At 38.8% G+C, this 15,710-nt stretch overlaps 1 protein-coding gene across 1 annotated transcript; it reads left to right on the forward strand.

The window, feature by feature from the left end:
• The first annotated feature begins 201 nt into the window (after positions 1-201).
• Positions 202-10,732, forward strand: LOC102833617 (U2 small nuclear ribonucleoprotein B''-like). The gene is made up of 6 exons (XM_006860624.1): positions 202-269; positions 907-1,079; positions 6,468-6,608; positions 7,338-7,388; positions 9,788-9,876; positions 10,361-10,732. Exons 1-6 carry the CDS (start codon positions 206-208, stop codon positions 10,518-10,520), a joined length of 678 nt encoding a protein of 225 aa, XP_006860686.1. The 5' UTR covers positions 202-205; the 3' UTR covers positions 10,521-10,732.
• The last annotated feature ends 4,978 nt before the right edge of the window (positions 10,733-15,710 follow it).

The raw sequence follows: 15,710 nt of genomic DNA on the forward strand, positions 1-15,710 counted from the left end.
ACAATAAAAACTTTAAAAAAAAAAAAGAGGTAGCAACTCTTGGAAGGTATTAGACTACTGCCATATAGTCTTGATTGAAAACGAATTCAAAATTCATGTTTTTTGTGCTGTATCCCATGCCACACTGTGCTATTACTTAACCCTCCATGTTGATAATAGATTATGCACTTTCTTTTTAGGCTGTTTGAACGACTTGACTGAAAACATGGATATCAGACCTAATCATACAATTTATATCAACAATATGAATGACAAAATTAAAAAAGAAGGTACGTGCTTTAAAAAATATTAGTTCACAACTAAAATGTTTAGTAAGTAGCCAGTACTACCTTGAAAAATTATATTGCTTCACAACTTTTCCTTTAGTCATTTTAGTGCCTAAAATAATTATTTGCCTTTTTGTGTAAGAATTTTATGGCTTTTTAAATAAAATGAAAATGGATTGTTGTTTTTAAGTACCTTGAGTTGGTCCTGACTCTTATTGAGCCTGTATAGCGTGGCTAGTGAGTTTGACTTGCCAGCCTTGTGGTTCACACTGACCTTGAGGACCAGTTTTTAAGCTCACTGACAATATGCTGATTCTGTTTTTCACTTATACAGCTATAATGGTTTTAATTAACTTAAAATTATCTTGTTGTTAAGTGCCATCCAGCTGGTTCTGACTCTTAGAGACCCTATGTATGGTTTCTGTGGAATGGGTGGTGGGTTTGAACCACCGACCTTGTGGTTTAAACAGACTTTACAGTCCAGTACATTATCCTGCAGTACCACACTAGGACAACAGAAAGTTTTTGTTGAAATATGTAACTGTATGTGTAGTGAGGGCACACTCAGATCCAATCATTTTGTGACATTTATTTAGTGTTTTATTCACAGATAACTTGCTTCTTCTCTCATTTTACACAGAATTGAAGAGATCCTTATACGCTCTGTTTTCTCAGTTTGGCCATGTGGTAGATATTGTGGCTTTAAAGACTATGAAGATGAGGGGACAGGCCTTTGTTATATTTAAGGAATTAGGCTCATCTACAAATGCCTTGAGACAGTTACAAGGATTTCCGTTCTATGGTAAACCAATGGTAAGTCGATCTTTTTTTATTATTTCAGCTTTAGTCACTGTATAGTGTGGCAGGTTTATAAAGTGCACTTGAAACTTTGGCTGTTGCTTCAACTACTGACTTATGTATGTTGATAGCATAAGGAGCCCCTGGCGGTGTAGTGTGTTATACGTTGGGATAAACAGCAAGCTTTCTGCTCCTGTAAAAATTTACAGCCTTCAAAACCTGTATATAGGGACCCTATGAGTGAGAAGCCACTTAATGGCAGAGGGTTAGGTTGGGCTATTGCAACCATACTTCCTAAAAGGTTTAATGTTTTTAATAATGAGCTTATTGTTGTTAAGTGCTGTCGAGTCAATTCTGACCCATAGCGACCCTGTGAAGAGAATGACTGGTAAGCTTGAACTGCCAACCTTGTGGTTCAAACCAACTTTATAATCCAGCGCATTAACCCACAGTGCCACAAGAGACATAAATAAATATGGGTGTTTAGATTTCCTTGTGAACCCAGACATGTCTGTCTCCTTCATTTAAGATTGATGTGACGACCTAGTGAGTGCTACCCTGTAGGCCTGGAACATATAGAAATGAGCAATACAGAAGTGCTGCTAATGTGGAGCTTGCATCCTAATGGGGGAGACGGCCGAAGGAGCAAGCAAGCAAACAAGATGTCGTAGCTGGCATTTCTGAGTGCTGTGTGGTAGGAGATGTCTAGGCATTTTACTTACATCAGACATCACATCTATTCTACTATTGTGTTCCTCCGTTTTTACCCTTGAGGATAGTGGAGCACAAGGGTACTTTGTCAATAGCAGTGATGGGATTCTAACCCGGACAATGTGGCTTCAGAGCTGAGTTCTTGACCACTGCTCTATACTGCCTGTACCTGACAGGTGTGCTGAGCCTGGTGAGGAATGTAAGTACTACGAAGGGAGCATACTATGTGATGTAAAGAAGAATGACTGGCTGTGTAGGGAGGTTTGCTACTTAGAACCATTGGTCAGGGAAGGACTTTGAGGAGACTTTTTAAGCTGAAACCTGAATATGAAGTGGAAACACCTGCAGAGGGAAAAGCAACCGCAAATTTCCCCAAAAGGGAAAGAGCTTAGTATTTTGAGAGCCTGAACAAGGGCCGGTGTTGCTTGAGCATTAGAAGCATTAAGCTGTGGTGGTATGTGGGGAATGAGGTTGTAGAAGTGGCTTTGAATGTATGGAAGGAAGTTCAAATTTATTTTATTTTTTATAGAAATAAATTCACAATAGAGTTTAATTCAGTTCTCAATTGTGACAGTTCAAACGGGCAAAAAATAGCATAGTTTGGGATATGTTGTTGTGTGCCACTGAATGGATTTGGACTCTAGCAGCCCTCCAGGACAGAGGAGAACAGGGTTTCCTAGGCTGTAATCTTCGTGAGACTGGACCACCAGGTCTCTTCTGTCATGGAGTCACTGATGGGTTTGAATGGCTGGCTCTTTTTTTGGTTAATAGCCGGGACTTAAACATTGTGCCACTGGGGTACCTTCAATGGGATATAGAATATTTTTTAAAAATTAATGGCATAAGTAGTAGTCTCATCTCAAAAAAGCTACAATTAAATGATAGCCTAGACCCAAAGAGAATGGGTAAAAATGTAGAACAAATCTCTAATTCTTAAAAAAAAAAAAAAAAATCAGACCGATGAGACTAGTCGAGACCAGAAACTGTCACCCTGAGACACTCTTTAACCCTTGATCTCCTTTTACTGAAACAGCAGAATGACTCACAAAATAAAGGATATTGCCCATAAGAACAGTGCTCTACTTGAAAACCACCTCTGTGATATTAAAAGGTCAACATTTATTCTAAGTAAGGATTCGGTGATTACAAGGTAGGGAAACTAGAGTACTGGAAGTGGAACAACCAGAATACAAAGAGCATGTTAAGTAATTGTAAAAAATGTAATACCACTGACCAAGTTGCTTGTCTATAAATTTATAAAACACAGAGAAATGTGTCAAATAAAACAAAAATCTTGAATCAAGTATGAAATCTAATCTGAAATTTCAGAAAGAAATATATTGAAATACTCTGTGTGTGTATCAGAAGGCCTACAGTTAAGATAAAGAGTGATGGTGTTGTCAGGTGCCATCAAGTTTGTTCTGATTCATAGCGACCCTGAATAGGGTTTCCGAGAAACAACCTGTGGGCTTGCACTGCCAATCTTGTAATTGAAACTGATCTTGTAAAAACATATAGCACTGGGTATGACTATAATTTGGTAAGCTCTTTGCAATAGCACACACACTAAGTCAATACTGAGTACTCTTTGTCTGCTAGTGGAGCAGTTTCCTCCCATCTCTGTGCAGCTCTCCTTGTTCCATCACTCCCAGAAAACTGGACTGGTGTCAGCATGCGCTGATTTTCAGTCAATTGGCATTTCCTCAGAGTAGCTTATCTTGGTGGTGGTGGTGGTGGTGGCGTGTGCCCTGACTCAGCAATCCTACCTGGGCTGTCCAAGGCTGTAAATGTTACCAGGGACAAAGTGCTGATCTTAGTAGTTTGGAAAAATGGTATAATTGAGATTTCAGTTGCCAGGAGTATAAGACTAGATTTTAGTTTGGATCTAAAATTACATTAATGTGAAGGAGCCATTTTTTTCCTGTGAAGTTTTAGACCTGTTTTCTTGAGATGACAAGTCTGCTTCTTCCTGTTACTCAATTATAGGAAAGCTAGAAATAGTTTGCTGTGTTTTGTACCAGCTTCACCTTGCCAAGTAAATTTCAGCTGGGGGGGAAAAAAACCTATTTACCTCTTTTATAATTGAAGGCATTTTAGGAAGTGGTGCTGCTCTTTGTCGTTGGGTTGGTGGCAGGTACTGCCATACCCCCAGTATCCTGAGAGAGAAGGGTGTTCTTTCAGCTGCTCTGTTTGTATTTAGTTTAGTTTATCTTCTGTTTTAAATTTAGCATATGAGATCAGAAATGAACAAAATTTGTTATAACTTGGAACTTACAACAAAGTATCCTCTGTGGTTCAAGAACATTTGATTACTTAATGCTAAAATATCTCAGTCAAGTAAAACCTTTCTAAGGACTTCTTTTCATGAACCCTTTGACATAAATGTAAATCTTGCCCCTTCTCTATTTTTAAGATATGGTGAATTTTATTCCTTATGGGTGTTCACTCTACACCAGAATTTCTCAGCCTCAGCACCTTTGACATTTTTACATAATTTTTTGTTGGGGTGGGGGTGGAGTGCTGTTTTCCTCTAATTTCTAGGGTGTTTGACAGCATCCGTAGTCAAACACTAACACTTCCTGTAGTCTTGGCAACCAGCAGCAATGCCTCCAGTCAGTACCAGCTGTCTCCTGTTGGACCCAATCACCCCTTGTTGAGAATCACTGCCCTGGGCAGCTCAGAGCTGTATCTGAGATCACATTTTCACAGGGACTGTCGTAATGACAGATAGAGGGTTAAGCTGCCACAAACATAGACCAGGCCACCAAGATCTGTTCAGATCTGAGACAATTTGAAGACCCAAGGGAATAGGTAGAGAACACTTGGATTTAGTCAAAAGTTAGTTTAAGCTATATATCCATTGTAATTCCATCATTTGTGTAGTGATGTCAAATAAGCACTGCTAGCTGCAGGGTTGACAGTTCAGACCCACCAGTCACTCCTCAGAAACCCTATACAAGATGGCTTTGAGTCAAAATTAATAACAACATAATCCCTTTAAAGGGAGTCCTGGTGTGGCACTGTGGGTTAAGGCGCCAGACTGCAAAGCCATTTGAACTTCAGGGTCAGCGGTTCAAGCTCACCAGCTGCTCCTTGGAAACCCTATACAAGGTCGCTATGGGTCAGCGCTGACTTGACGACAACAACAATCCCTTTAAAGAGCGCTGGTGGCACAGTTGGCTGCTAACAGAAAGGTCAGCCGTTAGAATCCACCAGCTGCTGCTTGGCAGAAGGGTGACGCAGTTTCCTTTTGTAAAGTTTTACAGCCTTGGAAACTATGGAGCAGTTCTGTGTTGCTGTGAATTGGAATTGACTTGGCAGTTAGGTATGGTTTGGATTTTAGTTTTTGTCAAAGATGTCTGATTTTATTTCTCCTGTTCTGGCATCCTATAAAATAGTAGTTTTCACAGCTCGCAACCTGTCTCCATGTAGTTAAATGATGATACAGAAGACTTGCAGAGTTGTGTGCAGGTTTCAGTACATTTGGAGCTGCTTTGTGCAATATCCCAAACCAGTCAGAGAAAGCCTTGGTAAACAAGGTGTGGTAGTAGACCTGCTTCCTTTTTGCTCCCCTAGTAAGGACATCTGTAGCTGAAGGAGAAGAAAATAGTTGTGCTTAGTTTCAACAAAGCTTCTGCTTTCTAACCCATGGTACTTATAATGTCACTTCTAGACCAAAATGAATTCTTACTCTTACAAGATCTGAATTTGTGTCTAAAGCTGATCTGAAACATATCACCTCTAGGCAAGATATGTTTGCTTGGGAGGGAAATTGTAGATTGTAAATAGGCCCGCATTAGAAAAAGTTTGACTTGTAGATAAGGTGTTATTTAGGTCAGGACCCTTGCATTTCGGAGTGGGGTCCTCAGACCAGCAGCAGCATTCCTAGTCCCTGAAAGCTCCTTAGAAATGCAGAATCTCAGGCCTCACCCAGACCTTTTGTGCTAGGATCTGCATGTGTACACAATCTCCAGGTAATGAGAATCCATACTACATAGAGTTTATGAGTTGCTCTCTCCAGCAGGGTGTTTCAACACATTTCTGTTGTTTTACAGGTCCTTATTATTTATTCTTGCTGGTTGTGGCATAGTAAGAATAAGCAAAGGACCTGTTACATATGCTTTCGTTTCCTTTCAAAACATTCTGAAGTGTAAAGTGTGGTGTCATCATTTAAAAAAATTAAATTAGATCCAAAAGAAAGTCATTCCCAATCTTTGGTACTTTAACCAGTGAAGGGGTAACACATTTCACATGACATGTTACACAGCTGAGTGACAACTCTTGACCCTTGTAATAAGAATGTAGGCAACTTTCTAGTATAGTTTTCTCTCTTTTATTGAATGGATTTAAAGGAAGTGATGGTACAGATATTTTAAAGTCTTGTTTTTCTCATGTGAACATATGTGGTTCCTCTCATAAATACATTTGAACTGTAACTTTGCTTGAGTTATGAATCTCCCTGAAAACTGATTGCTGTCAAGTCCATTCCAACTCATAGATGAGCTGCGAATCCTTAAGTCACTATTTATTTTTATTTGGCAATCAGTATATTTTAACAGATTTCCTTGGAGGGAGCATTTAAAATTAACTCACAGTGTTCTTGTGTAATGAAATTTGAAATATTAATGACTATTGTAAACATCTTGCTTCAGCATAATAAAAAGTAACTTGTTTTTCATATAATTAAAACAGCGAATCCAATATGCAAAAACCGATTCTGATATAATTTCTAAAATGCGTGGCACTTTTGCTGACAAAGAGAAGAAAAAAGAAAAGAAAAAAGCTAAAACTGTGGAACAAGCAGCAATAGCTGCAAACAAAAAGCCTGGTCAGGTAAGATGGAAAAAATGTCCTTTTTTGGTGTTAAAAATTTGTTGGGTATGTTTCCTATGAGAGATGATTTTTTTATATGCTTGTGTGTTTAATTAGGTAGATTTTTAAGAAGTGAGAATGGCTGACTTGGAAATTTTCAGCATTTATATTAAAGCAACAAATTAAAATATATACCTTTACATAAGCAGACTTATATTAAACAAGTTTATTTGCATTTATAAACATTTAATTCCATTTGTCTCTAAAATTTATACATACGTATGGATTTTATTTTCATGTTCTGCCTATAAACTAATGGCACAGATGTTGTTTTTATCATGAGTACTCCACGCAAACTTCTTTGAATAATTTAGGATTGACAAATCTAATTTGAAATACTAGATAAAAATGAAATTTTTATTTAAAAAGTTACTTATGGGTGAAAAAAAGTTATTTCTGAGTTGAAAGTAATTAGAAATCAGTTTGACTAAATACAATACTTGACTTCTATCCAATTGTTTTATCAAAACAAAAGACTAGTCATCTGATATTTCTCTAATTTTAAAGGACAGAGATTAAATTTTTATCATGTTGTCTTTGCAGTATAAGGCTAGACCTTTCAAAAAATAACTCACAAGTTGTGAACACAAATGCTTTTTAAAAACGTAATCTTATTTTTATTCAGTTATAGACACCTGCTTTTTTATAGGGTTTGGAATTTTTAACTGTTTCCCTATTTCTTTAACTTAGGGTACACCAAATTCAGCTAACACCCAAGGAAATACAACGCCAAGTCCTCAGGTAACATTATTTTCCATGTAGTGCACACTTTTGAAGTAAGATTATAAACAATATGTTATTAGTGTATATCTCCAAAGACAGAAACTAATTCCACCCATGGCACAATACATTAAAACATAGCTTTTTACTGTAGATACTCATTCTTCAAAATCTAACTTTTTTAAGTGAGAGAAGACAAAAATTTTACATAATGAATCAATGTCAAAACCACAGTGGTAGATTTTCATTTTGATGAAGGCTGTGAGCAAGCATTTTCATTTCCCCGCAGTGCATAGCTTCCCTCATTTTATGCATGTGTCTCTCTGGTAACAAGTAAGGTGACCCACAGTATTCATTCCACTTGGTTAAAGCACTAAGCTGTCTTTTCCATAGAGTCATATACTCTTTAGGGAAAATTCTTCTGCAGACTGGTGCTTACCTCACTTCAGCATAGATCTATTTCAGCCCCAGTTTAAAAAAAATCTCCTAATATAGATGTTTCTACCACCCACCTGTCAGTTTGTCACATTGTGATGGCTTACATGTTGCTGTGTTGCTGGAAGCTATGCCACCAGTATTTTAAATGGTGGTCCACTCATTAGGCAAGTGTCTTCAGAGTTTATACACAAAGACAGACTAGGGAAAAGGAGAGGCAAACTACTTCTGAATGGTTAACCACTGAAAACCTTATGTGTAGCAGTAGAACATTGTCAGCTACAGTGCAGAAAGATGAACCTCTCAGTATGAAAGGCACTCACAATTTGACTGGGGAAGAGCTGCATCTAAGTAGAGCTAACCAGGAGAAGAAACTACCTGCTGCAAACATTCATTAATAATTGGAACATGGAATGCATGAAGTATGAATCTAGAAAAATTAGAGATTGTTAAAAGTCAATAATAAAATGAAACACATAAAGATCGATATACTAGGTATTGGTGAGCTGAAATGGACTGGTATTGGCCATTCTGAATCACAGTAATAGCTTATTATGCCAGGTATGACAAAGAGGAATGGTGGTGTATTCATCGTCAAAAAGATATGTGGCACCAAATCATCCTCCTTGCAGCCCTTTCTACTCAGCTGGGTTCAATGCTAAATTGCTATGGTCACATAAACTCAGTGAAGGAGAACTTTAAAGGTACCATGGACTGCCAGAAGAACAGAGAAATCTGCTGGCAGAACTGTGGCCAGATGCTCCGTAGATCCCAGGACGGCGAGACTCTGTCTCTCATACTTTGGACATGTTATCAGGCGGGAACAGTCCCTGGAGAAGGATATTATTTTTGGTAGTGTGGAAGGTCAGTGAAAAAGAGGAAGACCCCCAGTGAGGTAGACTGACACGGTGGCAGCAACAATGGGCTCAAGCATAACAATGTGAGGGTGGCGTAGGACTGGGCACTGTTTTCTTCTGTTGTGCGTAGGGTTGCTATGAGTCTGAATAGACTCGGTGGCACCTGACAACAATATAGATGTTTTGGAAACTCCTTACTAAATCTCTCCCCATCTAAACCCTCACCAAAAAGGCCTCAAGTGTGTATATATATATTAGTGGTTTCATACTTGCTTTATGGGAGGCTAGATCCTGACAAGATCTTTAGATCCAGAGAATTCTGTATGCCACTAAGGTTTTTCCACTCTGCTTTTAAGTTCCTTCTTTCTGAGAATATCTCTTTTCTTTATTTGTACTTCTTCAGCAGTTATAAGCCAGATCACAAAAGACAGGCCTTAATTTTGTAAGGTCTTAGGTGGGCCTTCTAATTGTCTGTACAGTTGATCTTTGTTCTTCTTTGACAATAGTCTGAAGTCGGGGTTGCTTTTTTCCTACATATGGAACCTTCTCCCTAAAGTTCTCCCTTCCTCATAACCTCAAAGGGGAGTATCTAATAAGTAGTTTGATATCTAATATCAGTGCTTGTTTCTACTTCTGTGTAAACTAGCTGCTGTGCACCAAGTAGTAGTTCTCAGAGGTAATTTACTCAGAGGTAAATTTCCCAGTTTCCTTATGTGGTGGGAGGCAGTAAATAGTAGTGCATGATAATGGAATGTCTGCGTGATACCTCTTCAGTAAGCCTTAGAGAAGGAGTGACATGGCTGCATTCTCTAGTCAGGTTAGGATCTTTCAGTTACATAAATCCTTCAGTTTACATAATCCTTAAAACTGAAATATATAACTGCTAATAAGATTTGTCCTCTTCTAAATTTGTATGAAGAGACTTGAAATGTCTACTTTAATTTGTTACTGTTAGGTTTATATTTACTTCTCTGAGGTCTTTGTTTCCAACCTTAGTGTTGTAAGATATCACAAGCCTTGTAAACTGTGAAATGTAGCTCTCTACAGTTTAGGTTTTAATTAGGAACGAATGGCTTACGGTGCTTTTTTTATACTTAAAGCTAACTTTGCTTTTTTTCTATCTAATAGGTCCCTGATTACCCTCCAAACTATATTTTGTTTCTTAATAATTTACCAGAAGAGACAAATGAGATGATGTTATCCATGCTGTTTAATCAGTAAGTTTTACATAAACAAAACTCTGGGCAGAACATGTAGCACTTCCATGGGCTGCATGGTTGCACAGTAGTGCCTACCATTGATGTGGTCTGGGATTAATCATGACTTAAAGCCAGTTTGCAGATTGAGCAAGTAAAAGGCCAAATATCTTAGACTTTTGGATTATAATTCTAAATCATTAGTGATTCAAAAAACAAAAGTGATGCAATGATAAGATTGGAATTAGCTTTCATTAGTCCTGCTGTTCTTTCAAGCTCTTTCATCCTACTTGGTATCCTTAGTAGGATATGATACTGGATTAATATCAGGAAGTCACTTAATTTAAGTACCAAGTTGTTGTTGTTGTTGTTGTTAAGTGCCATCGAGTCGGTTCCGACCCATAGCGACCCTGTACAGGGTTTCCAAGGTATTTATATATTAGATGTGATTTATGTGTCTCTCTCTCTATATGTATATAAACATATATACATTGTCTTTTTTTAGGTTCCCTGGTTTTAAGGAAGTGCGCTTGGTACCTGGGAGGCATGACATTGCTTTTGTTGAATTTGAAAATGATGGCCAGGCGGGAGCTGCCAGGGATGCTCTACAAGGATTTAAGATCACACCATCCCATGCCATGAAGATCACCTATGCCAAGAAATAACATTTGGGATCATCTTCTTTAAAGGACTCTGCTTTATTTATAATGTCTGTTTTGATAATTTTTGGTCAGACCATTTTATTGTAGGGAGCCAGGGAGAGTGTGAAAATTAAACTTTTTTGGATTCAAATAATTACCTAGTCTTACTTTATTTAGTCTTAGTAAGCTGTGAAATATGAAGGCCTTAATTTTGTACAATAAACTTTATTTGTATTATAGATATGTTTTTTGTTTTATTAGTCATTCCAAAAAAAAAAACCCCAAAGCAAACTCACTGCCATTGAATTGATTCTGACTCATTGTAACTTTCATTAAATGCTTTTTCTAGGCTAGATCACATCTTATTGTTAAGTGCCATCGAGTCAGTTCCGACCCATAGCAACCCTGCATAGGGTTTCCAAGGAGCAACTGGTGAGAACACATCTTAAGGCATATACAATTATGTCTGTCATTGGTTAGTTTCCTTATTTATTTTGGAGTCCTGGTGTGGCGCAGTAGACGGCACTGGATTATTAACCTCAAGGTTGGCTGTTCAAACCCACCAGCTACACTATGGAAACCCTATACAGGGATACTATGAATTGGAACTGGCTCGACAGCACTCAACAACAACAATGGTACTAAAGCAAAAGCAAAGGAGCCACATGACTTTGGTTCTCAGTCTAGTGCTTATTCTGTGGACCCACTGTGCTCCCTGTGCAAGTATAGCACATAATAAGAAAAGATACTGCTAATCAGTTTTTGTCTTTTTTTTAACAATTTACTTACTATGAATTGAGTGAAGGTTTACAGTTTTATCAATAAATCATACACTTTATTTCATTTCAGATTGCAGTCCCCTCCATGCAACATCAGTTATCCTACTTCCTCCCTGTGATTCTTGTTTCCATGCCACTTTTCCCACCCTTTCTGAATTTTGTCCTCAGATGAATGCTGCCCTTCCGTTCTTGAATGGGTGCCCATTCCATGGTGAGCATCCCTTACTACTGTTGTCTCCCTGTGGATCAGTTTTTGACATTGCTGTTTTATAATTTTTTAAAATGTAACTTTTCCTTACCACTTAGGATTTTAATTGTATACAGATGGAAAATCACTTTTAGGCTCATAGAATAGCTTTTTTAACCTAGTTGTCAAAATTCATGTATTACTGTAAAATAACCGTATTACTGGAAAAAGGATCCTGCCATTGGGTGGTGCAGGATGTCAACTGCTGTTAAATTTTTCTAACCAATTACTCTCAGTTTGTCCTGGCCGAGTTTCAGACCAGTGAACATGTCACAGACTGACCTCAGTATGGCTTCAAGGTCCTCACACTTTCAGTGACACTGGATTAGAAGACTTGGATAGAGTGGAATGAAAATAGCAGGGGAAAGAGAACTCTTAGGATTTAAAAAGTCAGTTTTATTGAATTAAAGTTTACATACAATAAAACTAAACCTGTCTGATGAACAATATGATACGATTGCGTAATTGTATACGCTTGGGTAGTCTTCGTATTTAACATACAAAGCACTCCATTACTTCAAAAAGTTTCCCTCTACTTTTCAAGCTCTTCTCCAAGCCCCCAAACCTGGTCAACTGACTTGCTTTCTATCAGTATAATTTTGCCTCTTGTGTCTGGCTTCTTTCACATAATACTTTTGAGGTTTCATCTGTATGAGAGTAAGTCAAAAAATGTTGCTATAGTTGACAGAGAAATTGATTAAACAAAACTATCAAAAGATGAAGCTATTATTTCTCATCATAACCTCTATCTAGGTCTAGACACTTTTGAAGACAGTGTTTCTCTAACCATTCCCTAAAGAATTCAGTGTTTTTAAATTTATACAACATCAAAATGGTAGTTTAGGCATCCTCCAGGGATGTAAATCATGTTCCTTTGAAATAAATATTCCTCGAGTTTTAGAACAAAAGTTTAAAAGGACAAAATCAGAGTTGTAGGGTGCATAGAGTAAGGTTTCCCAATGAAATTCTCGTAGGACAGTAGTCTTTGCTACCTTCAAAGAGCAAGCTGTTGCATTCTTATGATAGAAAAGAATTCTTAAGCACGAGTTTTCTGACTTTTCTTACTAAATGCAATTTCCAATTAAGACTTCATAATAATCCCCTATGACCATTCTATGTCCTTCAAGAAAAATTGCCAAGATAGAGTAGTGGTTACGAATCAGGCTGCAAACCTCAAGTTCAGCAGTTCAAAACTACCAGATGAGGCTTTCTGCTCCCAAAAAGATTTACAGCCTCAGAAACCCTATATAGGGTTGCTATGAGTCCGAACTGATTCCATGGCATACCACCACCACCAATGAGTCTTGGGTTAATGCGCCAGACTGCAAAGCCAATGGAACTGCAAGGTTGGTGGTTCAAACTCACCAGCTGCTCCCTGGAAACCATATACAGAGTTTCTGAGTCAGAATCGACTCCACAGTACTTAACAGTCTTCTTGTAGCACTGTAGGATCAACACTGGACTGAACAAGTTTAGTAGTTAAAAACCACTAGCTGCTCCTCGGTAACCCTATTACAGAGTCACTATGTGTCAGATCAACTCGAAAGCACTTAACGAGTCCTGGTGTGGTTCATTGTGCTGCTGTAGGATAAGCACTGGACTGCAAGGTTGGTTTGAACTGTTAGGTTGGCGGTTCAAATTCACTAGCTGCCTTGGAAACTATATAGGCTTTCTATGAGTTGGAACCGACTTGATAGTACTTAACAAGGAGACTCAGATTCCTGGTGTTACGCTGTAGGATAAGCAATGGACTGCTAACCACAAGGTCAGTTGTTCAAACCCACCAGCAGTTCCTTGGAAACAGTGCAAGAACCTTGGATGCATAGGATGCATTCTGCTCCTGACTCTTATTGATGGTAGTGAAATCGCCTTTCTGTGGGATTTATTTTATAAGCCTACTGTTCTGTAAAGCAGCTCTGGTAGCGTAGTGGTTACAAATCAGGCTGCGAACCTTAAGGTCAGCAGTTTGAAACTACCAGCTGCTCTGTGGGAGAAAGATGAGGGTTTCTGCTCCCGTAAAGATTTACAGCCTCGGAAACCCTGTACAGGGTCGCTATGGGTCGGAACCGACTCGACGGCACTTAACAACAACTCTTCTGTAAGATAAACACTGGGCCTCGAATCACAAGATTGGCAGTTGGAGTCCACTAGCCACTACTTGGAGAAAGGATGAGGCTTTCTGTTCTTGCAAAGATTTCCAGCCTTGGAGACTCTACATAGAGTTGCTATGAGTCAGAACGGACTTAACAGAAAGGAGAGGAGCTCTGGTGGTGTAGTGGGTTACACATTAGGCTGCTAACTGTAACTGCAAGGTTACAAATCTACCAGCCGCTCCATGGGAGAAAGATGGGGCTTTCTGTTCCTGTAAAGATTTATCACCTCAGAAACCCTATTCAGAGTTGCTGTGAGTTGGAAAGCACAGTACCACTAGCTACCACCCAATAAGTAAGACTGAATGAATTTCTGTGCAGCCATCCACTGAGCGCAGAGATGTTTAAACACATTTTGTTTGGAATAAATCCATGAATGTATGAACTGGAACCCTTGTAGCAGTGTTGTTTTGATTACCTTCTTCTTGTTCCATCTTACTCAGAATGGCCCTCTATAGGGTTTCCAAAACTAAATCTTTGAGGGAGCAGAAAGCCACATCTTTTTATGAAGTAGTAGCTGGTGGGCTCAAACTGCCAGTCTTATGATTCAAAATCCAGTGTTTATCCTGTTGTTGTTGTTGTTATGTGCCGTCGAGTCGTTCCGACCCATAGCGACCCTGTACAGGGTTTCCGAGGGTGTAAATCCTTACGGGAGTAGAAAGCCTCATCTTTTCCCGCGGAGCGGCTGGTAGTTTCGAACCGCTGACCTTAAGGTTCGCAGCCCGATTCGTAACCACTATCCTACAGAACAATTATTGTTAAGTGTCATCAAGTTGTTTCTGGCTCATGTTATTAAGTGCCTTGGAGTTGGTTCTGACTCATAGTGACCCTGTATAGATAGGATTTCTGAGAAGCAGCTGGTGAACTTGAATCACCGACCTTGCAGTTGAAACTGAACTTGCAGTCCAGTGCATTAACCCACAGTACCACACTGGGATGCATAGTGACCTTGCATAGGGTTTCTAAGGAGTGGCTGGAGAGTTTGAACCTTATAAAATACAATCCCAGAGAGGTTGCTGGGAATCTCACTGTTATCAAGAAGAGCCCATCCTGTGGACCCAAGGGACTTGCACTGTGAATCTCCTAGTCCCAGGTCACAGATAGAACACTACAGATGGTGTGAGAAGACACAAGATGATGTAGCAGCACAAGGAGTAGTGGAGCAAGATGACTGGTGAGCTTCCTGACTCATGGAGCACGAGAGCTGAATGTCATCTCCACGCATTTAATGGCAGAGCCAAAAAAGAGCTGTAATACTTGCTTGGCAAAGCCCAGGTCCCAATTAGGACCAGCAAAAGAAGTCAAGTGTTCGACTGACATGCGGGCACAATCAAAAAGGAGTTGCCCTGGTTGGAGTTTTTCTGATTAACGAACTGTATTATGTCTTGGAGTTGTTCCTGTTCCTTCCAAGTTGATTTTAATCCTAAATTGTAGCCTGTTGTTGTTAGGTGGCTTCAAGTCAGTTCCAAAGCATCATGACTCTCTGAACAACAGACGAAACACTGGCTAGTCCTGTGCCAGTCTCACAGTTCTTGTTTGATCTTGTTGCAGCCACCGTTTCAATTCATCTTGTTGGGTGTCTTCCTCTTTTTCTCTGATTCACTACCTTACCAAGCATGGTATACTTCTCCAGGGACTAGTCCCTCCTGATAACATGTCCAAAGGAATGTGAGATGAAGTCTTGCCATACTTGCTTCTAAAGAGCATGGTTCCATGGCCTGGGCCATAATAATAATATGGAATTTTATTAATAAGGAATTTAAATAAATAAATTGAGATATATTAACCTAGGAATTAAACTAAATAAATGAGACACGGGGAAATCTGGGCATAGAAGAATTAATTGTTTTTGCAGAGCAACAATGGATTATTTTCCTTGAATAGCAAAGCTGCAAGGAAGAAATATTCTATGCGCAGGCCCCTAGTTATTTTTTTCCTTTTGAATCATCTCTGATTTATTCATGATTTTATTAGTATCCTTTTACTTTAGATTTTGACTCTCCTACACTTTAGTATATTTTTATTAAAAGTTAGAAGC

Source organism: Chrysochloris asiatica, unplaced genomic scaffold (genome assembly GCF_000296735.1).
Source record: "Chrysochloris asiatica unplaced genomic scaffold, ChrAsi1.0 scaffold00039, whole genome shotgun sequence".
Classification (NCBI taxonomy): Eukaryota; Metazoa; Chordata; class Mammalia; order Afrosoricida; family Chrysochloridae; genus Chrysochloris; species Chrysochloris asiatica.

Excerpts from the sequence above, each read along its gene's own strand:
- LOC102833617 (XM_006860624.1), top strand. The coding sequence starts at position 206 with ATGGATATCAGACCTAATCATACAATTTATATCAACAATATGAATGAC. Across the intron at positions 270-906 it reads TGACAAAATTAAAAAAGAAG|AATTGAAGAGATCCTTATAC; the intron begins GTACGTGCTTTA and ends CATTTTACACAG. Across the intron at positions 9,877-10,360 it reads TTATCCATGCTGTTTAATCA|GTTCCCTGGTTTTAAGGAAG; the intron begins GTAAGTTTTACA and ends GTCTTTTTTTAG.